The sequence below is a fragment of the Rana temporaria genome, chromosome 10 (genome assembly GCF_905171775.1).
Source record: "Rana temporaria chromosome 10, aRanTem1.1, whole genome shotgun sequence".
In the NCBI taxonomy this organism is placed as follows: domain Eukaryota; kingdom Metazoa; phylum Chordata; class Amphibia; order Anura; family Ranidae; genus Rana; species Rana temporaria.
In genome coordinates, this window is record NC_053498.1 from 36,175,886 (window position 1) to 36,203,017 (window position 27,132).

The window sequence follows — 27,132 nt, forward strand, 5'->3', positions numbered from 1 at the left end:
GATGATGGATTGAACAGTGCTCCGTGAGATGTTCAAAGCTTGAGATATTTTTTTTTTTATAACCTGATACTAATGAAGGTCATAGTATACCAGCCAACAAGACCTTCATAAGCTGAGAAGTTTCCAATTCAGCCTCTCCAGCTCTGTAGTGGGAATAGAAGGCTCTGTGAGACAGGTGGAGGTGAAATTTCTTCCAGCTGAGATATGTTAACAGTCTGGAAATTGTACTGTGTGTAGGAAGGCAAGCCAAACACCTGTTACGCAGCTGAACCCAGGTGCTAATGAAAGCAATTAGGATTAATGTGATCTGTGAGTCTGTAGTGGACTGAAAATACTTTTTCCTCTCTTAAGCTCTAATACATTGTTTCTCAACTCCAGTCCTCAAGGCGCCCCAACAGGTGATGTTTTTAGGATCTCCCTCAGATGAAACAGCTGTGGTATTTACTAAGGCAGTGAAACGGATCAAATAGCCTATGCAAAATAATGGAAAGCCCAAAAACATGACCTGTTGGGGCACCTTGAGGACTGGAATTAAGAAACACTGCTCTAATACATGCTTGTAAGGAAAGAAACACAGACACTTTCCCTTGAATGTCACATGTCTATCACATCTTCCAAGGACATTTAACCAATAAAGTAAAAATTTACTGAGTTCCCCTACTGCTGAGGAATTAGCAGTATACTCAAAATAAAAAAAATCACCATCCTCTCCTCTACATCTAGAGGAGATTTCCTTTTGCTGGACATAATACACAAATCCATCTGGGAAGGAGTAGCGGGGTCAGGAAATCTCTCAACAGATCCACCTTCTGAGGAGCTCCTACAGCTGACAGCACAGGATTATGGTATCCTGGCACTGGTCAGGTTGGGCAGGGGTCACAAAGCTATCAAATAACACTCAAGGAGTGGCTTTTTAAAAATATAAAAGGTCCTTTAAGTGCATTGTGTTCGGGCGCCGGACACAGTGCGCTTTGGGAAGCGTGACGTCTATGCAATCACAAGATTGCAGAAGAGACACTTAATTTGCAGGGCTTTGACCTGCCTTGTGGCACAATACATTGCGCCGGAATACTTCCGCCCCATAGTATTACTACGGGTGCTTTGTTTTTGATTGTCACAGCCCTAGGACATGGGCGGTGCTTTCCCTCCAAGTAACGACATCACGTCCAGTTGCCCTGTGCCAGCAATTATGCTGCTGAAGTGACATCAGCGGTTCTGGAAAATGCACGGCCCGAGCGGAGCTATTTGAGAATCTGAATTGGTAAGCACTGCGTCTGCAGTATATCCACCTCGACCATCACACAATTCAAAATACATCATTCTTCAGGTATTATTAACAGACCAGTATTTCCTTGCTATGTAATTTAATGCACTTATTCATGGGGCACAGTGGCTGTATATGATGGGGCACAATGGCTGCATATGATGGGCACAGTGGCTGCATATCACGGGGCAGAGTGGCTGCATATGATGGGCACAGTGGCTGCATTTGACCCATCATATGGCCCATCATATACCCCAGCACAGTGGCTCCATATGATGGGCACAGTGGCTGCATATGATGGGCACTGTATAGTGAGGCTGCATATGATGGGCACAGTGGCTGCATATGATGGGCACTTCACATTGAGGCTGCATTTGATGGGCACGGTGGCTGCATATGATGGGCACAGTGGCTGCAATTGATGGGGCACAGTGGCTGTATTTGATGGGGCACAGTGGCTGTATTTGATGGGCACATTAGGGCTGCATTTGATGGACACAGTGGCTACATTTGATGGGGCACAGTGGTGGCATTTGATGTTTTTATTTTCAGTATTTTTCAGTTTGTTTGCAACCACCCCCCCCACCCCCAAAAAAAATTGAGCACCAGCCGCCACTGCACTCAAGAAATGGAAGGTGGAGGACAACTCCGCTTTCACAGAAGAAGAGGTTGCTAAAAGCACTGGCAGATTCCTCTTTCTCTCCCTGTAGCTACTACTTAAGGCTAATGCCGCATACACACTGTCGGAATTTCCGACAACAAATGTTCAATGTGAGCATGTTTTCGGAAAATCTGATCGTGTGTGTGCTCCATCGGACATTTGCTGTCAGAATTTCTGACAGCAAAAATTTGAGAGCTGGTTCTCAAATTTTCCGACAACAAAAGTTGTTGTCGGAATATCCGAACGTGTGTACACAATTCAACGCACAAATATTCTACGCATGCTCGGAATCAATTTGACGCATACTCTGAATCATTGAACTTCATTATTCTCGGCTCGTCGTAGTGTTGTACGTCACCGCGTTCTTGACGTTCGGAATTTTGGACAACAGCCTGTCATCACACAATTCCCGTCAGAAAATCTGATCGTGTGTATGGGGCTTAAGAGTTTCAATTTGTATGCAATCAGGCAGGCCCTTGCACTACATGTTTTTTGGTAAATCTGAAGACAAAAATCTGCAGAAAATCTAATAGTGTGTACAGTGGAACCTTGGATTATGAGCATCATCCATTCCAGGAGAATGCTGGTAATCCAAAGTACTCGCATATCAAAGCGAGTTTCCCCATTGAAGTCAATGGAAACAAAAATAATTTGTTCCGCATTGACTTCAATGGCATGCAAAACCACATGCGGCCAGAGGCGGGGGGCGCCGGAGAGCCTCGGAAACATTCGTAAAGGCCCGAGCACAGTTCAGCTGACCTCGGCAAACCTTGTAAAGACTCCATTCGCGAGCCTTTCCGAGGTTTGCTGAGGTCAGCCGAACTGTCCTTGGGACTTTCCGTCTATTTCCGATTGTCGCTGTTCGACTCCAGCGCCCCCCCCACCTCAGACCGAATGCGGTACTGCACACTGCTTTGGCCTGAATCCTGCTCGTGTTGCGAGACAACACTCACAAACCGAGTTAGGATTTTAGGAAATACAGTGCTCGTATTGCGAAACGCTTGTTAACCGCGTTACTCGCAATCCGAGGTTCCACTACATTATCTAACTCTTCCTGTTCCCCCCTCCCAACAGTGACTTGGCAGCCTTCCAGTCTTCTAATCTTGAATGTTAAAACTTATCAAGGGCTCTGGGATTGTGTAATAACTGGTTATATTACAAGCATGCCAAAGCATACTCACCCAGTTAAAAATAGAAAATATTTAACACATCACTGTGTAATTTTCTTTAAAGTAAAGTAGATGAATAACTCAAACTGTTCGCAATCCAGAATCCTGCAGAGCATAGGTAAGTCCCAGCCCAAAACATTAAAGGGGTTGTAAAGGTACAATTTATTTTTCCTAAATAGCTTCCTTTACCTTAGTGCAGTCCTCCTTCACTTACTTCATCCTTCTATTTTGCTTTTAAATGTCCTTATTTCTTTTGAGAAATCCTCACTTCCTGTTCTTCTGTCTGTAACTCCACACAGTAATGCAAGGCTTTCTCCCTGGTGTGGAGTGTCGTGCTCGCCCCCTCCCTTGGACTACAGGAGAGTCAGGGCACTCCCTACGTTGCAGATAGAGAAAGGAGCTGTGTGTTAGTGGGCGTCCTGACTCTCATGTAGTCCAAGGGAGGGGGCGAGCACGACACTCCACACCAGGGAAAAAGCCTCCCGTTACTGTGTGAAGTTACAGACAGAAGAACAGGAAGTGAGGATTTCTCAGAAGAAATAAGGACATTTAAAAGCAAAATAGAAGGATTAGGTAAGTGAAGGAGGACTGCACTAAGGTAAAGAAAGCTACTTAAGAAAAAAAAATTGTATCTTTACAACCCCTTTAATGCAAGGCTGAGGCCACACTATTGCGAATTGAATGCGGGATCTCTGCATCCAATTCGCAATAGCGGGAGAATGTGACCCGACTCTCTATGGAGCCGGTTCCCATATCTCCGATGCGGCTCTGGTGCGAATTTGCACAGGAACCCCGTGCGTCTTTAGGTCCATTTCAGGTTCGAATTCAGCCCAAAATATGGGCTGAAATCAGACCTGAAACAGTGAACCAGGACGCACAGGACCCCTGCTGGGAGCCGCATCAGCATCTAGGGTGAACTGAGCCTAAGTGACCTATTGAATCTACTGGGATGTGAAGGAGAAGGCCATGCCTATACTTTGATATTCAGAAAGCCGATACTTGAATACGTAGTTCACACACACCTACACGGGTTGAACTGGATAGACTGTTGTCTTTATTCCACCTTACCAACTATGGGGCAGATCCACAGAGATCTGCACCCGCGCAGCGTATCAGAGATACGCTACGCCGCCGTATCTTACCTGGCTTTAGTTTGAATCCTGGAAGAATTCGCGCCGTAAGTTACGGCGGCGTAGTCTATCTCTGGCGGCGGAATTCAAATCGGCGATTAGGGGGCGTGTTTCATTTAAATGAAGCGCGTCCCCGCGCCGAATGAACTGCGCATGCTCCGTTTTCTAAATTTCCCGCCGTGCATTGCGCTAAATGACGTCGCAACGACGTCATTTTTTTTAACTTAGACGTGAATTACGTCCATCCCGATTCACGGACGACTTACGCATAAAAAATTCAAAATAAACGCAGGAACGACGGCCATACTTAACATGGCAGGTCTAACTATACGCGACAAAATACCAGCTTTAACTATACGCCGAAAAAAGCCGACTAGAGACGCCGTAAAAAAATGCGCCGGACGCTCGTACGTTCGTGGATCGTCGGAAATAGCTAATTTGCATACCCGACGCGAAAAACGCCATGAACGCCACCCAGCGGACGCCGAAGTATTGCATCTTAGATCCGAAGGCGTACGAGGACGTACACCTGTCAGATCTAACCCAGATGCCGTCGTATCTTGGTTTGAGGATTCAAACCAAAGATACGACGCGGGTAATTTGAAAGTACGCCGGCGTATCAGTAGATACGCCGGCGTACTCGCCCTGTGGATCTGCCCCTATGTAACCATGTAGGGAGCTCTATAGCTGCTTAATTTCAATCTCACTATACACTTTTTGATCAGAGTGGATAATGTTAGTTTTTAATCTCAAAACCGCATTGTGTAATTTAAACATGAAATGTATTTAGATACAATGGGTAAAATCAAAATTTTTATTGCTAAAGTTCAAAAAATATATAGCAATGTAATAAATTATGCAACATGAATGTTATTTTTGCATTGTATGAAATGCAACATCATCTCCACAGGAGGGATAGATCCTAGTCAAATACTTTTGGCATTCTGTTTATCTCCAGAGAAGTTCCTGAGTTATCATTATGGATTATTTTTCAAAAGTGGAGAGAGGTCGGCAGGAATCCCAATCCATTCCGGAAGGAAAGCAGCTTCATATTTAAAAAGTTTAAGAAAAGGAGAGTCGGGCAGAGTGTAGTTTGTTAAATAGATGGTTTCACCACCTACTAAGTAGCCCACCCAAATACCAAAGGTCCCTATAGTCATGATGGTGTGGTTACAATGTGCCAAGAGGGCAAAGTCCCGTCCTGGGGATCCTTCTTGACCATCTCCAGCAAAGTGAACGTCTTTCAGTGAATTATCAATGTTCTCCTTACACCAGTCCATCCCGTTACTGGTTACAATAAACAGTGGGTTTTCATACTTGTTTCTGAAATAATCCATGGCTTTTTGCAAATATCCTTTGTCAGCAACCACCCCTTTCCATGTGTTGGGCATAACATGCACATAGTCTCCTCGACGGACATGTATACCTACAAAAGTGACATTTTTCCTGTCACCACGCACATTGTTCAGATATGCATAAGATTCTTCTTTAATGAAGTCATGGAATGTAAATTCTCTGAGAATTTCATCTTTTATGTGATCGTAAAATGTAAAAGAACATGGGTAGCCACCAAGATGAATATATTCCCCTTCTATATGTCGGTACTCATCAGACATCCAATCATGAAGTCCGTAATGTCTCCATTTGACGCGGTTAATTACATCCTGGTGGAGTACTGGCAATCTTAATTTAAAGATCTTTGACAGCTGGCTGTGCATTCCTGGCAAGACATAGGCCTGTCGGCCATTCATTTTGGCAAGAGCGTAAAGCGTGGCATACTCTCCCATTAGATTGCCCAAACGGCCAATGGCATTGACAGTCCACATACCGGTCAGAGGTTTTGGTTCTTCTACAGTCTGAGTCTTCTCAATGACTGGTTCCTCTGTTTTTGAAACCACTTCATTTTTTTGCACAATGTCCGTAAACACAACAATGTTAAGTTTGGCATGGTATAAATAGGAAAGGAACATAGTGACCAAAATCAAAAAAGTAACTGCTATGCTGTAGAAGAGGTGCCTATTCATGTTTCCAGTGGTCCAAGCTAGAGAAAAAATGACAAAAGAGACACATTAATTAAAGCAGTTTGCCAAGATGTGAATGTTGTACATAAACATTAAAGTCAAAGCGTTTGTAAACTCAACATTTCATATTCCTGATATGCAACTGCTGTACCATGTACGTGTATGAAAATGTATCTTGTTCTTTTTGTATAAAAACCCTGCTGTTCCTGCCAGTCCAATCTGCTTTCCCTACTACGCTAACGTTTAATAAAATGTGTTAAACAGGTGGCAAGCAGTGTTGCCAACCGTCCGTATTTTTACGGACAGTTCGTAAAAACGGGCACTTTTTCCCCGTTCGTAAATGTCCGTAGTTGCGGGAATGTGTCGGTAAAAATAGACGAGATCGGTTAGGCTTGGAACTGCGCATGGAGATTGGAGGCAGGGGGTGATTGGAGGCAGGGGGTGATGGTGGCTGCGGTGGCAGCAAAGAGGGAGATGGAGGTAGGGGGCAATGGAGGCAGGGGGTGTTGGTGGCACTGCAGAGGGGGATGGTGGCACCGCAGAGGGTGGGGGATGGAGACAAGGGTTGTGGTTGGCACCGTAGAGGGGAATGGAGACAGGGGACGATGGAGGCAGGAGGTGATTGGAGGCAGGGGATCTGGGGGAGATTGGAGGCAGGGGGAGATTGGAGGCAGGGGGAGATTGGAGGCAAGGGGAGATTGTGGCACCGCAAAAAGGGGTGAAGGCAGGGGGTGTTGGTGGCAGAGGGGGATGGAGGCAGGGGGTGATGTGACTAAATAATTTACCCTTATAATATCGTTTTTTTTACCTTATTATCTACCTTAAATCACATTGCTTTTTGCCTAGCATACTTGTCACTGCCCAGTCTGTGACTAAACAGAAATGGGAAAATCTGCAGATTGATGAGCTCATCTCTTTGTCACTCCGTTTTCTCCCCCTCATCAGCATGCTTTATATTGGCACATAAGTACTGCAGCACAACTGACTGGCTGCTTTTGCTGCTTCTCCCTCTCTGACTGAGCTCTGCTGTATAGAGACTACAAAAGGCTGATAACAAGTCAAATTCTGACACTTGCAATGCTTGCAATAAAAAATACATTAAAGGCCCCTTTCACATTTGTGCGACTTGAGACTGCAAAGCTGCATGACAAGTAGTACCCCATGTTTTCCAATGAGTACCATTCATATCTGTGCGACTTCAAAGTAGTCCCTGCACTACTTTGGTCTGACTTTTATGCGACTTGAGGTTCATAGACCTCAAAATTACACAGGCATTGCTTTAAGTTGCGACAAAGTCACACAATTGTGACTTGGGCCTTAATGATCTAGTAATAAACAAATAGGTAGATTCAGAGAGATTGGACTAACTTTAGGGCGGCCTAGCCTAGCCTGTTTAGGCTACACCGCCGTAAATTAACTAGGCTAGTAGTGATTTTCAATCTACTTACCTGCTAATCTATGGCGTAGCCTCAAACAAGTGGGCGTAAGGGTGCCTAATTCAAATTGGTTGGAGGGGGGCGTGTTGTATGGAAATGAGGCTTGACGTTTTTTGACGTTTTTTGCTACTGCGCATGCGCCGGGCGCCTACATTTCCCAGTGCGCATTGCGGCTAAGGACGCCGTACGGGCCTATTGATTTAGACGTGTACGTAAACGACGTAACTCCCGATTCGCGGACGACTTGCGCAAACGACGTAAAAAATTCAAACCTCGCGGCGGGAACGGTGGCCATACTTTAACATTGTTATTCCACTTCATAGGTGGAATAACTTTAGGCCGCCTAAGGCCTTACGGAAACAACGTTAATCGACTGCGGCGGGCTCGCGTACGTCCGGGAATCGGCGTAAAAGCTAATTTACATAATCTACGCCGGCCGCAATGGAAGCGCCACCTAGCGGCCATCCAAAAAATTGCAAGCTAAGATAGAACGGCGCAAGCCGTCCTATCTTAGCTTTGTTTAAGCGTATCTCTGTTTGAGCATACGCTTAAACAAACGCCGGCGTAGATTCAGAGTTAGGCCGGCTTATCTACTGATAAGCCGGCCTAACTCTTTGTGAATCTACCTACCTGAGGTTAAATTTAATCCTATTTTGCTTAATAGCAATTCATACTCTACCATGCTTGCCAGAAAACAAAATCAAACAACAAAACCTCCCCACACCTATAAATTGAGGAATTCATCAGGCAACTTAGGCCCCGTACACACGGTCGGTTTGGTCCGATGAGAATGAACCGAAGTTCACTTTCATCGGACCAAACCGACCGTGTGTATAGGCCATCGGTCTGTTTTCCTTCGGTCCAAAATTTTAAAACATGCTACAAAACCGAACCGATGGACCACTGCCCCATCAGACCAAACCGATGGTTAGTACAGAAAAGCATCGGTCCAAAGCCCGCGCATGCTCAGAATCAAGTCGACGCATGCTTGGAAGCATTGAACTTAGTTTTTCTCAGCACGTCGTGTGTTTTACGTCACCGCATTCTGACCCGATCGGATTTTGAACTGATGGTGTGTACATGTCAGGCCACTTCAGCAGTGAACCGATGAAAACGGTCCGTCGGACCATTCTCATCGGTTTTGTCCGACCGTGTGTACGGGGCCTTAGTATCCCATCCCAAAGAAGTTATGAACATACTTTTAGACTTCTATAAAATGCTTCTCTCTACTCTCCAATTCTCACCTAAACAATCTTCCCTGAACTGGCTCAATGATATCACACTACCCATTCTATCTAACCAACAAATAGAGTTGCTCAACGCTCCATGATCAGACATAGAAATTAAAAGAATTATACTCTCGTTAAAAATCTCTATAGCTCCAGGCCCTGATGAATACTCCATAACCAAAACTCATTAGCAATTAGGGATGAGCTTCGTATTCGAGTCAAACCCATGTTCGACTCGAACATCGTATTTCGATCGTTCGTCGAAATACGAACAAAGCGGGTCGTTCGCGCCAAATTCGAGTTACGTTTTACAGACCATAATTCACTGCGTCATCGCTGGTTGATGATTGGCCAAGCATGCACTATGACCTGCATGCTTGGCCAATCACAGCTTGCAAAAAACGGAGAGCCATAATTGGCCAAAGCCAGGGTGGCTTTGGCCAATTATGGCTCAGGGGGTTTAGTACACGCCCACACTATAAAAGGCCGCCTGCAGGTCAGCCTTGTGTAGTGTGTTGCGGTGGTTAAGAGAGGACAGAGAGGGGACGGTGGTGTGAGCATGGAGGAGTGAACGCACGCTAGTGAGGAGAGCTCTGAGTCCGTGGTGCGTTGAAGCAGGAGATCGACGGTTCCGGGACCCCTCTACCCCCATCGAAAGTCTGCGGTTAGCGGGGGGGGAGAGCGCAGCACCTGACCGACGGTTCCGATACCCCCCTACCCCCATCGAAAGTCTGCGGTGAACGGGTGGAGAGCGCAGTACCTGACAGAGGCTCCAGACAGCTGATGTCGCGGCGGGGAAAGAGCCAAGGAAGACGCGTAGGAGGTGTTCAAGCCCCCTGCCACTCATACATCACACGCTACATGACGGTGAGGAGGGGGGCTGAGCAGCTGGAGGAAGCCGTCGGAAGCAGGGTTCTGAGGAGGGAATCACTATCTGAAAGTCCCCTTAAAGCTGTAGCTGTAACTGTGAGTCAGAATACACCTGTATTTGTATCAGACTCGCCGGTGACAAAAGGACAACAGTTGATTGCTGGTGAGGAGTTGGTAACTGCTTCAGACCCAGTCCTTAGTCCAGCTACCCCGGTGGTCAAAGCGGTGAACAATACAGGTGATTTATGCTACATAGGTGAGACTGAGAGACCCCCAGCGGAGGAGTGGACGGAGGTGGCCTCAGAAGCAACGGCGTGGAATAAAGGTACTTTTGAAACACCTATACTGTTACGGTCTGCTTTGCTGGAAATAGCTGACAATATAGCGGGGGATATGAATACGGGGTCTAGAGAGTGTACAAAGACACCATCTATATTAGCACTAATGTCTACAACCCCTATATCCCCTGCACCATCCCCACCTCTAAACCAGAGGGAGAAGGGTGCAACAAGTGGGGAAATATTAAGTTCTAAAGAGAGTGAACATATATCAGAAGAGGTTATGCAGTCTAGCATACAGAACGCACATAGTATACCCGATACGGGGGATACATTTGAATCAGAGCTGATACCTGATATGCGCCAGTTAAGCAGGCTTATTCAGGCTCTCCCAACCAGAGACGATATCCAGAAAATGTTAACGCTAATGACGAGTACTTGGAAAGAAGAGTTGGAAGAAGTCCGGATAAAAGTGGGGGTGGGGGAGCAAAAAGTGGGCATATTGGAGGAGCAACAAGTGGTCGTGGACTTCAGATTGGGGGTACTAGAAGAAAAGTGTGAGAAACAGCAACAGCAGCTGGTCAGATTGCAGTTAAATGCTGAAGAGGCAGATAACAGAAGTAGAAGGAATAATGTGCGCATAAAAGGAATACCAGAAAGTTGTGAGGGGGCGGCGTTAAGGGAAGCTGCTTTGGCTATCTTTAATAAAATTCTAAAAAAAAGCTCAGGCTCCCCCCTGGAGCTAGACAGGGTCCATAAGGTCCCAACAACAAGGAATCCAGACCAGACTAACCCTCGTGATGTGTTATGTCGTATACATTTTTATAGAGAAAAAGAAGAAATTCTCAGGGAAGCATGGAAAGAAGGACCGGTGATCTGGGAGGGGGCGAATATACAAATATTTCCGGATTTGTGTTGGCAAACTAAAGCCCGACGGCGCTTGTTAAGACCCCTACTAGAACATATACGCGGTCAAGGAGCCATATACAGATGGGGGTTTCCGTTGGCCGTTAATGTGAAAAAAGAAGGAAGGAATTTTAATCTAAGAGAGCCGTCCCAGCTCCCAGCGCTTTTTGAATTTTTGGGGTCAACACCAATAGCAGTCCCTAACTGGTTAGATCTGCCAGTCACAGCTGAAAGAGAGCCTAGATAAACTGAGGTGAGGGAAGGTTAAAAGGGGTAAGACTGTAGAGGACATGGGGGAGTTCCCCACCCCAATTCTGAAGAGAAAGAGGAGATGGAGAGACTTATGGAAGATGGCCCCTCCCAGGGGAATGTGTATTTTTATTTGTTTTTTTCTCCCCTTTTTTCATTTTTTCTTTTTTTTTTTGTACTCTCTCTCTCTTTATCTCTACCCGACCCACTTGGGTGGAGGCCTTCTGGAGAGTATTTTTTTGGTGATTCTTGAGGTTCATACCCATATCCGACTGTTTTTCTCGTTGGAGGTTTTTTTTTTTTTTTTTTTTTTTGTCTTTGGAGAACACTCGGACTTGGTTTTGGAGGGAAGGTACTATCCCCATGTGGGGAAGGCTATAAGTTAAGAGTGGAATATTTCTGAGTGGCGGGGCTTTACCGTCCCGCTCATATGTGTATATATGTGTGTAAATTTACAGATGCTCCCTTTGCTCCTCTTCCCTGAGGTGGGTCTATTATGGGCCAATAGAGCACTAGGAAAATGACAGAGGAAAGACCCAGAAACATAGGTGGGCTAGTAGGCCAGCATCTCCAGCCACGCTCTTTTTTTTTTTTTTTTTTATTTTTTTTTTTTTTTTTTTGGGGGGGGGGGGGGGGGGGGGGGTTCGTGAGGGGAGGGACAGGGAGGGGGGGTTGTCTTAAAAAAAAGGGGGGGGCGTTCTGAGGAGAATGTTTTTTTTTTGTTTTTTTTTCTGTTTTTGTTTTTTTGGGGGGGGGGTTTTCACTAAGTCACTATGTCACTAGAGCCCTAGATCCGTTTGATTTAAGGATCAGGGAAGGTATAATATAAGACACACCGAGTCTATAATAGGGGGGGGGATGGATGGGATGGGCAAAGGTACAAGGTGGTTCACTATTAGGGGAGACTAGGGATGTGGGGAAATTGAGAATTGAAGAAGGGGGGGGGGGGGATTTTTCTTTTTTTTTTTTTTGGGGTGATAGATAAGAGGGTTAGGGGGGATTAGAGGAGTCACAATAAAAGGCTGACACATTTACATTTACACACTTTGAAACACCAAAGGCCAATAGGCCATGATACTTTTTTGGAATAGGACATAGAGGTGGGAGGGAGGGGTAAGGGGTAAGACGGTATAGGGGTAGGTGGGGAGGGTAAGAGTGGGTGAGTGAGTTTTGGGGATAACGGGGGCCTAATAAGATGACCTAATAGGAAAACGAAGGAAGAAGGAATAGGCAAGGGTAAGGGAAAGGGGAATAGAACCTTTTTTTTTTTTTCTCCCTCTTTTTTTTTTTTTTTTTTTCTTTTCCTTTCTTGGTGGGGACACAAGAGGGGGGAGCAGACATAAAGAGTTAAGATGTTAATAGTTAGGAGGTTAGGAGAGAGAGAGTGGAGAGGGGGGAGGTCAGAAGTACGTCGGTGGTAACATGATAATAGGGGTTTAAAAGGTGAAAAAAAAAAAAAGAAGAAAAAAAAAGAAATTTTTACCTCTAAATGGTAGACAGTTAGACAGGTAGACAGAGATTTATATGTCTAAATGTGCTTATATAGTATATGTATACGACTGAATATGTCTAAGCGGTGAGGTCTTTATGATGGGGGGGGATATCTCATTTTTCGTGTGCTCGACTAGAATTGGGGGGTGGAGGGGAAAAGGGGATTGAAAGGGGTAACTCAGGGAAGCGCACCCGGACTTATAATAGGGCGTGACTCTCCTCGGTGCTCACACACCTTAGCCCACTAAAGCGCCTCTCCTCCGTGTGGAGGGAAGTCGGAGACGCTTAATTGTTTTTTTTTTTTTTTTTTTGTCCTCTCTGGGTTCCTAGGGGATCAACCGGATTGAAGGACTAGAGAAATTTTTTTTTTTTCTTTCCTCTCTCTCGTCTTTTCTCCCTCTCTCCTCTCTCGCCCGTCTTTTCTCCCTCTTTTGGGGGGGATTCCCCTATCTTTAGCCCTTTATCTCCTCATTGGGCACCTCTATTAGTTTCCCAAGGAGCCACGTGATTGAGATTCTAAAATGGCTAAGATCAATTTGATGTCCTATAATGTAAAAGGGTTAAACAACCCTGAGAAAAGATCTAAATTGTTAGCAGAATTATGGAGACTAAAGACACAGGTCGTTTTTCTCCAAGAGACTCATTTTAAGAAAAATAAAAACCCAAAACTGGGCAATCATAGATTTCCAATTGTCTATCAGAGTTCCTCATCGACAACAAAGACGAAGGGGGTGGCAATTATGCTATCAAAGACGATTATATGGAAAGAACTAAAGGTAATTCAGGATGAGGAAGGGCGTCTACTTATAGTAAAAGGATATCTAAACGACCAGAAAGTAACTCTGGTTAACGTCTATATGCCTAATGAAGGACAGATTGCAGCGTTGGAGAAATACATTAATGTGATTCAGTTGAATGCAGAAGGAAGAATCATATTGGCAGGGGATTTGAATATGGCCCTAGATCCTATCCTAGATACATCTAAGGGAGCATCACACCTATCATATAGCAAATTAAGTAAAGCAAAGAGTCTGCTACAGAAGATACAGGTAGTAGATAGCTGGAGGACTAGTCACACCCATGAGAGAGACTACACTTTTTTTTCAGCCAAACATAAAACATATTCCCGAATAGACTATATATTTGTATCACAGAATATTTTACAGAATATTGTGGAGGCCTCCATTGGATCATTTACAATTTCTGATCACTCACCGACAAATTGTATACTGGAATGGGGAGAACCCGTAGCTCGCGAGTGGCACTGGAAAATCAACGAGTCCCTCCTGAAAGACCCAGAGTATGAGGAAAAAATAGTTCAGGAAATGGAAGGGTTCTTTTCTGATAATGAGGTGGGAGAGGTGTCGCCTAGTTGTATTTGGGAAACGCATAAATGCTTTATGAGAGGGATTTTAATTTCAATGGGAACACAAAGGAAACGTAGGATAGGGAGACAGATAGAAACATTACTGGGAGAAATTCGTAAATTAGAAAATGTACATAAAAAAACGTTGGCAATTCAGACTGAGGAGAAGTTGAGGCAGACGCGAGATGAACTGAATCTGTTACTAACAGACAATGCAAAAGCCTCACTAAAAAGATGTAAACGTGCCTTCTATGAATATGGTAATAAGCCGAGTAGAATGCTAGCGAGGGCATTAAGAGAAATGAGGACCCAAAATCATATAGATGGCATCAAAACAACAGGAGATAGGATAGTGAAATCCTCACAAGAAATTGCAAAAGTATTTAAAAATTATTATACGAATTTATATCAACTAAAAGAAGAGAGGGACACAGGAAAGATGAGTAGGCAGGAGGAGAAGATAAAGGAATATATAGAGAAGGCGGGAATGCCGAAATTAGCAGAGGAAATTGGGAGAGATATGGAAGGGCCGATTACGGCTGAGGAATTCACAAATACCCTTAAATTGCTAAAAACAGGTAAAGCCCCCGGCCCCGACGGGTTTACCCTTTTTTACTATCGGACCTATGCAGAAAAACTGATGCCAAGATTTCTAAAAGCATATAACGCGATAAGAGAAGGACAGGGGATACCGGATGAAGCCCTTATGGCACATATAGCGGTTATACCTAAGGAGGGAAAAGATTTAACACTATGTTCCAATTATCGCCCTATATCGCTATTAAACGTTGACTTGAAGATCTTTACAAAAATTCTAGCAAATAGATTATTACCACATATCCCTGATTTGATACATCAAGATCAGGTGGGATTTACCCCAGGAAGGGAAGGCAGGGAAAATACGATGCGGGTGATTAACGCGATCCATCTCTCCCAGGTATCTAAGAAAGCACTAGTTCTGGTATCTACCGACGCTGAAAAAGCGTTTGATAGGGTCGACTGGAAATTCTTAAAAGCAATTATAAAATATATCGGTTTGGGGGAGGGGATGCAAAGATGGGTTATGAGCCTATATTCACAGCCGAAAGCTAGAATAAAGATAAACGAGACTATGTCGGAACCCTTTGAGATACGGAATGGGACGCGGCAAGGCTGCCCTCTGTCACCAATTATTTTTATTTTGACACTTGAACCCTTTTTGAGGACGATAAGGCTGAATACCGATATCAGAGGTATCTGTGTAAAGGGAGGAGTATACAAATTAGCTGCTTTTGCGGATGATTTGATGTTTTCTCTTACGGAACCTATTTTATCTCTTCCCCCATTGCTGGCTGAGATTGCTAAATATGGCGCGCTCTCAAACTTTAAAGTAAACTATGACAAGTCGGAGGCAATGGGGGTGGAGATGAATGTGGTTCAACAACGACAATTAGCCGCTTCTTTTCCATTTAAATGGACAAATTCTCATATCGGATATCTGGGGACTAAAATCCCGAAGAAACTAAATAGAATCTTAGAGCTAAATTTAGCACCGTTGACAAGGCAAATAAAACGTGATTTACAGAAATGGGATAAGGAGGTTTTTACCTGGTTTGGCAGGGTCAATATTATAAAGATGAATGCAATGCCTAGGATATTATATCTATTACAGACACTCCCTACCAGTATACCTCAAGGTTTCCTGAAAGAGATTAGAACGAAGTTTGCGGGATTTATATGGGCAGGGAAACCAGCCAGAGTCAGGAGAGATATCTTAACCTTACCTAAAGAAAAAGGGGGCATAGGTTTTCCAGACCCACTCGCATACTATGAGGCTGTACATTTGTCAAGAGTTCTTGATTGGTGTGTTACTCCGAAGATCAAACCATGGATCCTCTTAGAACAGGCAATGATAGAAATACCACTGGAAGGACTAATTTGGCTTTCTAGATCCATTCTACCACAATCAGTTAAAAAGCACCCAACAATAGGGACGACAATTAAGGTGGTGAAAAAAGTATTTAGAAAATCAAATGATGAAACAGAAGCAAATCCTCTGACTCCGGTCCTGGGAAACCCGGCATTTATGCCGGGTGTAAACGACCCAGGGTTTGAGAATTTAAAAAGACAAGGCAAAACTAGATTGATTCACTTTCAGAAGGAAAATCGGGTAATGACATGGGAGGAAATTGAAAGTGAATTAGCAGAGGTCTTAGAACCATTCAGGCGAAGACAGCTAAGGGGTTTCCTGCGATCAATACAGAGCCAGACAACAGTGAGGACGAGTTTGTCGGAATTTGAGAAATTGTGTCTCAAGGGAGAAGCGGTGAGACATTCGTTATCAATATTTTACTCCCTGGTAAATGAACTTAAAGCTCCACAAGAAATAGGCTTTATACATACTTGGGAGAGAGACCTAGGGGTAACTTTTACAGAGAACCAGAAGGGAAAATTTTTTGAGTTTAATCATAAGGCTTCTCTAGCATCCAAATACCAGGAGGGAGGATATAAGATCCTGAGTAGGTGGTATAAGACCCCGGAAGTTTTAAACCAAATTTTTCCACAAACGTCAAATCTTTGTTGGCGATGTCTAAAAGAAGAAGGAACTCTGATACATATTTTTTGGAACTGTGAAGGAGTGAAAGAATTCTGGAGGATGGTGTCAGAGGAAATAGAAGAGATAACTGAAATGTCTCTTGGAGAGAATCCAGCGGTCTACCTGTTGTTAGACATCCCGATATCAGTAGTAAATTATAAAAAATCTTTGGTAAGACATTTACTAATAACAGCTAGAGCTTGCATTCCAGCTTTATGGAAGAGCACGTGCTCACCAAGTAGACCTCAATGGCATGAAAAAATCAGGGAAATCCAATGTATGGAAAATCTCACGATGGCTTTGAGGGAACAGAAGGGGAAGTATAGGGAGATATGGGCTCCCTATGACAGTTATAGGGAACGAGGGGAGTAGGGGGGGGGGGGGAGAGGGAGGAACTGAAATTATTGTGTTTTTTTTTTTTTTTTTTTCTCTTCTTTTCTTTTTGTCCGGGCTCGGGAAGGTTTTTGGACAAGGGGTCCGGACGTTGGGGTGGGTGAGGGGGGAGACTGGGTTTCTCAATTTCTTAAACAGAGAGAGGACAGGTTAAATGTCCCAGGGGAATAGGAAATAAGAAGAGCGAGGAATTAGTTTTGGATCTATATGGTAGTATATGTGTTAGAAGCAGTTAAGTTTAGAGATAGGTCAGGAACAAGTACAACGTATAGTGGTTTGATTGTTGGCTTTTGTTTTCTGATATGATAACATCCCTGTTCTTGTGGAATTGTGAAATGAGGAAAAATGAAAAATAAAGAATTTATAAAAAAAAAAAAGAGAGGACAGAGAGAGTGTCATTTTTTGCAGGTAGATAGAGCAGGCAGGCAGGCTAGTCAGTAAGGGCTCTTTCACACGTCCGCTCAGTTTTTTAGATAATTTTTTTTTTCATCAGTTTATCCGTTTTTTCATCCGTTTCCGATCCGTTTTTCGTCCGTTAACATCCGTTTTTTCATCTGTTTTATTTTTTTATTTTTTTTTCGGGCTTTTCACATATTGTGATGAAAAACGGATGTAAGCGGATCGGATGGTAAACGGATCGTCCGCTAACGTCCGTTTTTCGTCCGTTCCGTTTTTTTGACGGAAGAAAAATAGGGTTTTCTTCCGTTCAAAAAACCGGAGCTTAACGGAGACGGATGTTAACGGACGTTAGCGGATGCTCATCCGCTAACGGACGCTAACCCATAGAAAAGCATTGCAGTCCGTTAACGGACGTCCAAAAAACGGACGAACGGAACGGACGTGTGAAAGAGCCCTTAATGTTACAGTGTGTAGAGCATATAAATACATCACAGGTGTTGTACATATATTTATACACTGTATAGTTTAGCTAGATCAGTTCTTCCTAATTTACTGGCAGGCAGGTGATTGTGCTAGCTGCAGTATTCTTACGTGGTTTATTGCCTGTGTCCTCTGTAGTTTGCACCTAAAGCTACTTGGTGTGTACTGGCCGTGTGCTCTGTAGTTTGCACCTAAAGATTCAGGAGCAGTGAATTTAATGATGCTTAAATAAAAAATAAAAAAATGAAAAATTCCTTTAAATATTGTACCCGCTGGGTGTCTATAGTATGCCTGTGAAAACGTCTTTGAGAACCCGGGTCTTGCCCAAGGGAACGTATCTTTAAAATGAGCACTTTTGAATTCGGTCCGTTTGAAGGTTCTGGTGCGAACCGAACGGGGGGGGTGTTCGGCTCATCCCTATTAGCAATATGGAAACTGCATAATCTAACAAATATAAAATTACTCGCCCATAACAATACATTTTACTCTTTCACTGAACTACAAACAAAATATGACCTTGCACCTACGGAACATGAAAATTGCACAAAGATGAAACAGTTCTACCAAAAATACTACTAACTCACTCTACTTACCCCCTTTTCACAATTCAAACAGATTTGCATTTCCTCCCCACAAGACAAAGGATTATTTTCCAAAATTTATAAAAATCTAAACAAATTCAATATGCCTGAAAAATCACACCCCATGTTACAATGGGAATCAGATCTAAACATTTTATTCTCTTCTGAACAATGGGATACCATTTTTGAAAACCTATACAAATGCACCAAAATTACCACTATTAGAGAATCTGCCACCAAACTGCTTTATAGGTGATATCTCATCCCTGCCAAACTCAACTCATTCTACCCATTAGGCATGTGCAAAAGGGAAAATTTTGTTTTGTTTCGTTTAGTTTTAATTCGTTATTTAATTAATTTCGTTAAGTTAGGTTCGTTACATGTGTTAAATTCGTTTTCGGAACTCGTTCGTTTTCGACCGAATTTCGAAAAATCCGGTCGAATTCGAAAATATTTAGACCGTTCTCGGAATTTGTTCGTTTTCGACCGAATTTCGAAATATCCGGTCGAATTCGAAAGCATTTCGACTGGATTCGACAACAAATAGTCTATTTTCGAATATAATTTCGAAATTCGATCGGAATTCGAAAAAAAAAAAAAATCGAATTCCAAATCGAAATTCGATCGAATTAAAAAAAAAAAAAAAATTCCAAATCGAAAACCCGCGGACGAAATTCGATCGGAATTCGAAAAAAAAAAAAATAATAATTCGAATTCCGATCGAATTTCGTCCGCGGGTTTTCGATTCGGAATCGAAAACGTTCGTTCGGATTCGGTAAATTCATTGATATTGCAATTCGTGAATTCGTATGCGTATGCATTCGTATGAATGTCCGAATAATGAAAAATTCGTCCGAATTTCTATTCGGAACGAAACGAAATGCACATGCCTACTACCCATCAACATCCCCACTCTGTTAAGGGGCTGCTCTACACATGGGACACTACTACATATATTTGGGGATTGCTACCATCTAAAAAACATTTGGCACAATGCAAGTCTCATGATTGATCGAATTTCGGGCAGAAAAATCCCACTAACACCCCAAATGTGCCTTTTATTCTTCCCCATACAAGACATATCAATAGCCAGTTCTAGACGAATCCATACTCTATTTAGCTCTATCTCCCATCACTGGACCATCACTTTCAACTGGCGTTCCTCCAATGTACCATGGCCACAAGTTCTTAACCGTATGGCAAACATCAAACTATCAGAGAGAATACACCACACATTATATGTGTCATATATACCAAAAAAAATTGACTTTATGGGAGACCTCTCTATTGGTGTAGTATCCACTACTGTTATTCTACTTAAGCACATCTACAGATCCTTTTTCGCAAATGTTATATGGATTTATAATCTAATATATGTATTTTCTCATATGATATGTCTTTACTCATATAGGCCCGGATTCAGATACATTTTCGTATCTATCGGCGGGCGTAGCGTATCTCAGATACACTACACCGCCGTAACTTAGGGCGCAAGTTCCGTATTCAGAAAGAACTTACGCCCTAAGTTACGGCAGCGTAGTGTAAATGTGTCGGCGTAAGCCCGCCTAATTCAAATGTGGATGATGTGGGCGTGTTTTATTTAAATTACTTGTGACCCCACGTAATTGACGTTTCTTACAAACGGCGCATGCGCTGTCCGTGAACGTTTCCAAGTGCGCATGCTCCAAATTACGCCGCAAACCGTCAATGCTTTCGACTCACGTACAGCCCTATTCGCGAACGACTTACGCAAACGACGTAAAATACGACGCTGTTCGTTCGTTTCCGACGTCCATACCTAACATGACTTACCCCTGCTTTATGAGGGGTAACTTTACACTGGAAAAACCCTAACGTAAACGACGTAAAAAAATGTGCCGGGCGGAGGTACGTTTCTGAATCGTCGTATCTACCTAATTTGCATATTTGACGCGGAAATCTACGGAAGCGCCACCTAGCGGCCAGCGTAAATATGCAGCCTAAGATACGACGGTGTAAGAGACTTAGGGAAATCTATGCATAACTGATTCTAATGCCGCGTACAGACGGTCGTTTTTTGTGATGAAAAATACGCCGTTTTTGAAAACGTCATTTAAAATGACCGTGTGTGGGGAAAACGTTGTTTTATGTCTTCTGAAAAACGACAAAAAAAAAATTCGAACATGCTCGAATTTTTTGTGTCGTTTTTCAAAACGTCGTTTTTTTGTGTCAATGAAAATGATAGTGTGTGGGCAAAACTACGTTTTTAAACCCGCGCATGCTCAGAAGCAAGTTATGAAGCTAGCTTCAATGGAAAATGCCGTCGTACGTGCTGAACGTAACCGCGCTTTGCTAGAGCATTTTAAAAAATGATGGTGTGTAGGCAACGCCGTTTTTGAAAATGAAGTTTCAAAAACGTCGTTTTATTTCATGATTCAAAACGTCGTTTTTTTTATCACAAAAAACGACCGTCTGTACGTGGCATAAGAATCAGGCGCATAGATACGACCCCGCACACTCAGAGTTACGACGGCGTATCTGGAGATACGCTGTCGTAACTCATATCTGAATCCGGGCCATAATGTATAATCTAAATTACTCTCTCACTTGTATATCTTCTACCACTGTAAAAATCTTGTACTATGACCTTTTCCATAATAAAAAACGTTTGTAAATGAAAAAAAAAATAAAAATACTATCTAATACAAGTATAAGTTCTTCCCAGCCAAGGGCTGTGTGATCAGTGAGTGGAAGGAGAGGACACCAATGGCGTGTGATCAGTGAGTGGAAGGAGAGGACACCAAGGGCGTGTGATCAGTGAGTGGAAGGAGTGGACATCTGAGGGCGTGTGATCAGTGAGTGGAAGGAGAGGACATCCGAGGGCGTGTGATCAGTGAGTGGAAGGAGAGGACATCTGAGGGCATGTGATCAGTAAACAGGAAGACAGTAGGAAAACAACTAGTGCTCACAATATACTAAAGTTTAGAAGGAAGCTTAACAATAAATTATGAAAAAATATCATTCCTATTTTTTCCTGGATTATCTCCCATTACATTTGTAAGCAACATTGTCCAGCGTGAATGGCAATGTGACTTTGTACACATCTAACCATTCGAGGGTGAATACTGCTGTGCAAAATGTGAGAAAGTTGTTTCCTTTGAAACCCAGATTCTGATTCTAAAGCCTCGTACACACGATACGATTGTTGGCCAACCGAGCATCTGATTTTTGTCAAAAGGGCATGTGCCAGGATCTTGTCTTGCATACAGGGGGTCCCCGACATACAAACAAATTAGAGACTTTAGGTTTGTTCTTAAGTTAAAAATGTTCGTAAGTCGGAAACCACATGCGCAGAAGGCAATTACGTAATTTTCCGATGTTTTACGATGATCCGTCGAATGGCCTTGCATGTGGCAGAACGGGAGATACGTTGTTTTCCTATGTTTGTGCCTGCCGTATAAAATGGCCGCAAATGCGCAGAACGTCCCGTTCGTAAGTAGGAGTTGTTCGGAAGTCGGGCGTTCGGAAGTTAGGGACCCCGGTACACAATTGTCATGCCACAAACACAAACATAGTGACATACTACAAGGTATTTCAGCTCTTATGCGCCACTCTTCGGGCCCCTTCTGCTAATTTCGGGTTTGGTGAGCATTGATTCTGAGCATGCGTGTTTCTACTTTTGTGTGACGGATTTGTGTACTGACCATCAGAAATTCTGTGGACAAACCGTTCCGCCAAAAATTTAAAAATTTATTGGATGGGGCTGGGAAGGAGCCAGCTGTCACGGTACTTATTTGGCACTAATGACAAAGTTAGAGGAAAAATTATTTCAAGGACTTAGGCTGGGTTCACACATTGGCCTACTTGGCCTACTGATGAAAGTCAATGAGAGGCTGACACACGTTTAGAGGGGAGGAGTCGAATCTGTGATGTCAGGCGAAGCACCGTGAGTCTAGATCTGCGGTGAATGAGCTGGTGATTTGATACATGCTGTTTTTATTGCTATTTCTTGTAAGTGCAATGTTTTAGGGGGGCTCTTTTAATACATTTAAAAGCAGAGAACACTATGGTACTTGTGTTTTTTGTTTCATGTCCTTAACCCCTGGATACGTAAGTGGAATTGATTATTGAAAAGCGAATGGAGGAAGGTGTTGTTTGGAAACAATTCAAACGTTGATTACCCACACAGAGGTGCAGTCTGGGGACTGTAGGAATTACTACTATTGGTAAAGTGGATTGATCGTGGTGGACACGAGGAGTGATCTGTCTATGAGTTTTATACTCATCCTTGAGGTGAGCAGGCATTTTAGCAGGTGGTGGTGTGCACTGAATATCGGATCCATTCAAATAGGATTTTTCACAGCGGTGACAGCTTTGGAAACCTACATATGAACTGTTTTTTTTTTTCATAATTTGTTTTATGGAATTTATAATTATTTGTTTATATAAGATTTATAGATACGCAGCGCTGCACTATTTTCACAAAATTAAAATGGAGAACCTTACCATGGTGCTGAAAGAGCAAGATGAGAAGTATTGGAAAGTCTGGACCCCTTATTTCATTTACATGAGGAGCGATCGGGTCTCCCCTCCCCCGATTTTTGTTTTCTCCTCCCTACCTTCTTTCATCCCCTATTTTTTCTCTCTCTCTTTCATTTCTACCTTCTTTCTACCTCCTGGAATTAACTAGGCTTCTGCTTGGTTAAAGCGGAGTTCCGGCCACAATTTCACTTTTTAAATATAAATACCCCTGTAATACACAAGCTTAATGTATTCTAGTAAAGTTAGTCTGTAAACTAAGGTCCGTTTTGTTAGGTTGTTACAGCATTTAGACACTTTATAAAATAGAAATTGACTGGGGCCATCTTAAGTGTGGGCATCATGAAGCCAGACTGTATGACTTCCTGGATTTCAGCCTGACACATGCTCAGTGCTGTACAAGCAGTGTCAGATCAGGTTTCAGCACCTGTGCTGTCCAAGTCACATGATTCTTTGAGACTGGGGAGTGCACAGACTTCTGGAAAGTTACACCCACTACATTCCCAGGAGTCTGTGCGGTGTAGGTAAGGAAGCTTAAGCACCTAGGTGCAGGAAGTGGGAAGATTAACTATTCTGCCTAGCAACAACACTTTGAAGGCATCTAAAAAAAAAAAAAAAATTCGTAAAGGACTAATGACATTTTTTTTAAAACTACTGATGTAATGTTATATTTATGGGTGGAACTCCACTTTAAGAAAATTATAGAAAAAGGAGAAACGGTGTTGCTCGCTGTTGTTCACAGAGTAGATTTAATATAACATTATATAATGTAATGATACTTCAACACAGAAGTATTTCTAAAGACACGTCTTGTTAACCATGTGATTAGCTTGCTTCATATTGAATGGTATGTTACGGTTATGAACTGTTGATCTGTGGAATTGTTATGCTGTTTCTGAAAATAAAGAGTTTATGAAAAAAAAAAAAAAAATGTTTTAACTATATTAATAATAAAAAGGCAAGGTGGAAAGCATATTGGCCCTATAGATGATAATCAGAGGAAGTTAATTATAAATGTCAAGAAGAAGGCAATTGTATGAATTACATTATTCTCCTCAGTTTATCCAATGGAAAAGGAGGGGTATAATAAACAAGACTGCATTGTTAGTAAGGCAGGTCATGCAGGTTTATTTTCTTTTGTTCAACCAGTGGGTTGCTGAACAGGCCAAATTTTCGATTCATCTATGGCTGGCTTAACACAGCACGAAATGTACCCTTGTGGCTAAGAGACGTCAGTGTTCAAAAAAGACTTAAAACTTGAAAACTACAGACCAGTCAGCCTAACATCAATAGTATGTAAACTATTGGAAGGAAAGATAAGGAACTATATTTAAGAATTTGATGATGAAAATAGTATTAAAGCGGAGGTTCACCCTAAAAAACATCTTTGAACCATCCCATACAGCATACTAGCGTCAGCTACAGTATGCCTTTTTTTTGCGCTGTACTTACAGTTTAATCCTTTAGTTTTGTTTCAGACTCCCGCGGGGAGTAGGCGTTCCTATGAAGAGGGGAACATGATTGACGTCCGACTATGGCGCGTCACGCGTTCCAAAAATAGCCGGAGTAGGACTCGGCGCTTCACAGCACTATACGGCGCCTGCGCACAGACTAGGAGCTGACTGACTGCGCAGGCGCCGTATATATCCGAGTCCTATTTCGGCTATTTTCTGAACGCGTGACGTGCCATAGCCGGACGTCAATCATGTTCCCCTCTTCATAGGAACGCCTACTTCCCCGCCGGAGTCTGAAACAAAACTGGACGATTAAACGGTAAGTACAGCGCCAAAAAAAAAAAAAGGCATACTGTAGCTGACGCTAGTATGCTGGAATGGATGGTAGATAGAGAAATTTTTTTTTTTTAGGGTGAACCCCCGCTTTAATAGCAACCAGCATGGATTTATGAAAGATTGTTCTTGCCAGACCAATGTGTTGATATTGTATGAGGAAGTGCACTGTAATCTGTAGAGAGGAAGGTCTGTAGACTTGGATTTCTCCAAAACATTATATACAGTACCCCATAAATGCTTAATTTGCAAATGGAGGTCATTGGCATTTTGTACCTGGATAGAAAACTGGTTACAGGAGTGTGTCCAGAGGGTGCTGATAAATAATGTATCTTCTGAATGGTCTGGAGTTGCAAGTGGGGTGCTCCATCGCTCTGCCCTCAGACTAATTCTAATGCCGCGTACACATTATCACTTTATGTGATAAAAAAAAACGTCATTTCTCTTATCGTCCATGGACGGACACAGCTCCTTAAATCTTGACAAGTGGGTTATGTTCCCTGTTTACAGGAGAGGACTAGGCAGAAACATGTTAAATAGTTAAATACATGTTACATTAACAGAGTTGAACAGCCCCGCCCAGGGGGCGGTCCCTCCAGACATAACCCTCCTCACTGCAGCTTGCAGCCTCAGTTTCGTTCTGCCTAGCAAAGGAGAAGGACGTATGGCTCCCTTTGGGCCCAGCGCCCTGAGGAGAAATTTTATTTTATTTTACTTTACTTTTTCTTGAAGAATCTTCTTTCAACTGTTGGCTGAGAGACAGGCTGGATATTATAGATCCTTGTAGTCTACTCAGTCCGACCAGCAAGCGTGGGCACACCTTTGCAAAGAGGCTTGGTCTGCCACGCCATACCTCATGACTCTTGAGGTGGCCGGTGAGCTTTGCTCCGAGGTCCACATATGACTGAGCTGTGGTGTTGTCTCAATCACAGTGGACCGGGCCGACAGCTACCTCCATTGCGGTTGTAGGTCTGTCAGGAATGCGTCAGCGAGTCCTCGCTTGGACGGGTAAGTACAGTCCCTCCTGCTTCGGTGGGTTGGTACAGCTGGGCATTCCTGGGGTTCGGGGGTCCCTTCCCCTTACTTCCCTGCTCCTTTCCCTTGCTGCATTGCTAACATTGCCGCTGTCAGGGGGGAGGGGGCCTTCCTGAGGGGACTGTTATCTGGCCTGTGTTTTTTCTTTTTTGTATTGGGCTTTCCTGTGAGGTAAAAAGCCCTGTGATGAGCACAGATGTTTATGATTATACTTCAGCAGACGCTGACTGATTGGTGACACCTGTAATGGTTTTGCTTTTTATGCTGTATCTGTGACTTGTCCTTAAATAAAACAGCCCTATGAGGCTTTTCCTGTTTAAACACAGGTCCCTGCAAAAGTTACCTCACGGTTCTTTTCCTCACAGGCAGCGCTGTGCAGTCTCCTCCTGAGGGAGTCCCCTGGTTACCCCTGGTCAGCGCAGCAAGTGGGTGAGAGGCCCTGAATAGGGCTCTAGGAGCTTTTGTCTATTTGTATGGACAGGTGTGCATATTATAATACACACTATATGTAAATATTGGAGTCAGTATCTGGGTCCTTCCCCACATGCTGGTGGTGGCAGCAGGTGTTAGCACCTGTGATTCCCACAGAGTTTTTATTGTTAGTCCTGGACACAGTTTGTGCCAGGGTGGGGGTGGACTGCGGGCGGGCGGTAAAAGAGTGCCCCCTTCCCCCGTTATCCCCTGGGGAATGCTCTGTTATGGAGCCATGGACTAGGTACCTAGTTAAAAAAAAAAAAAAGGCAGAATAAGGCATTTATGGGTGCGCTTTTTACTGCTGCAAGGGACTCTCCTAAGCTGCATAGTGCAGCTGGGTTTCCGCTGAGGGCTCGGTCTTTTTTGGATCACACAAATCAGACCGCTGTGTAGGTTTTTTCCTTCTGTGCCCTTCTTTGATAACTTCTGAGATGCGGAATGAGAAAAGCCACTGAGGGCTTTTGTAGTCCCTCACCGCCGGGCGGGAACCCCTACTTGTATGGATCTGACTGATAGAAGATCCGAAGTACTGACCCGTTCCATGTTTACCATGCTGGGGTCTGGCTTGCGGCCTATTGTGGCCACTACACTGGGGTCTCAGTGGTCGCTGGCGCTATTTTTTTGGGAGATTTTTCAATTACATTGAAAACTCCCATTGGCGCCCATTTTGTCGTAGCCACGCTATGGCGCAGCTTACATTGTGCTGGCCTTTTTCCTGTGGCCGCGTTCTGAACGCTCGGCGGCCATCTTGGAGTAGTCCTGACCCCTAGTGCTGTATACAACTCACAGAGTGAGCATTTTGCACCAGACAGTGGAGGAG

The 27,132-nt window shown here is 43.5% G+C and overlaps 1 protein-coding gene across 5 annotated transcripts in view; it reads right to left on the reverse strand.

The window, feature by feature from the left end:
• Positions 1-5,019: 5,019 nt before the first annotated feature.
• The window catches only part of LOC120916523 (galactoside alpha-(1,2)-fucosyltransferase 2-like), a 221,176-nt gene continuing 199,063 nt past the window's right edge, over positions 5,020-27,132 (reverse strand). For 3 of the 5 annotated variants that reach the window (XM_040327541.1, XM_040327538.1, XM_040327539.1), the window contains one exon: positions 5,020-6,265. In XM_040327541.1, the coding sequence (XP_040183475.1) occupies positions 5,202-6,248 (1,047 nt within the window). In that variant the 5' untranslated portion in view covers positions 6,249-6,265 and the 3' untranslated portion in view covers positions 5,020-5,201. Of the gene's footprint in view, positions 6,266-23,749; positions 23,912-25,079; positions 25,195-27,132 lie in introns of those variants that run through there. The other 2 variants (XM_040327540.1, XR_005743992.1) reach the window with 2 other exon arrangements.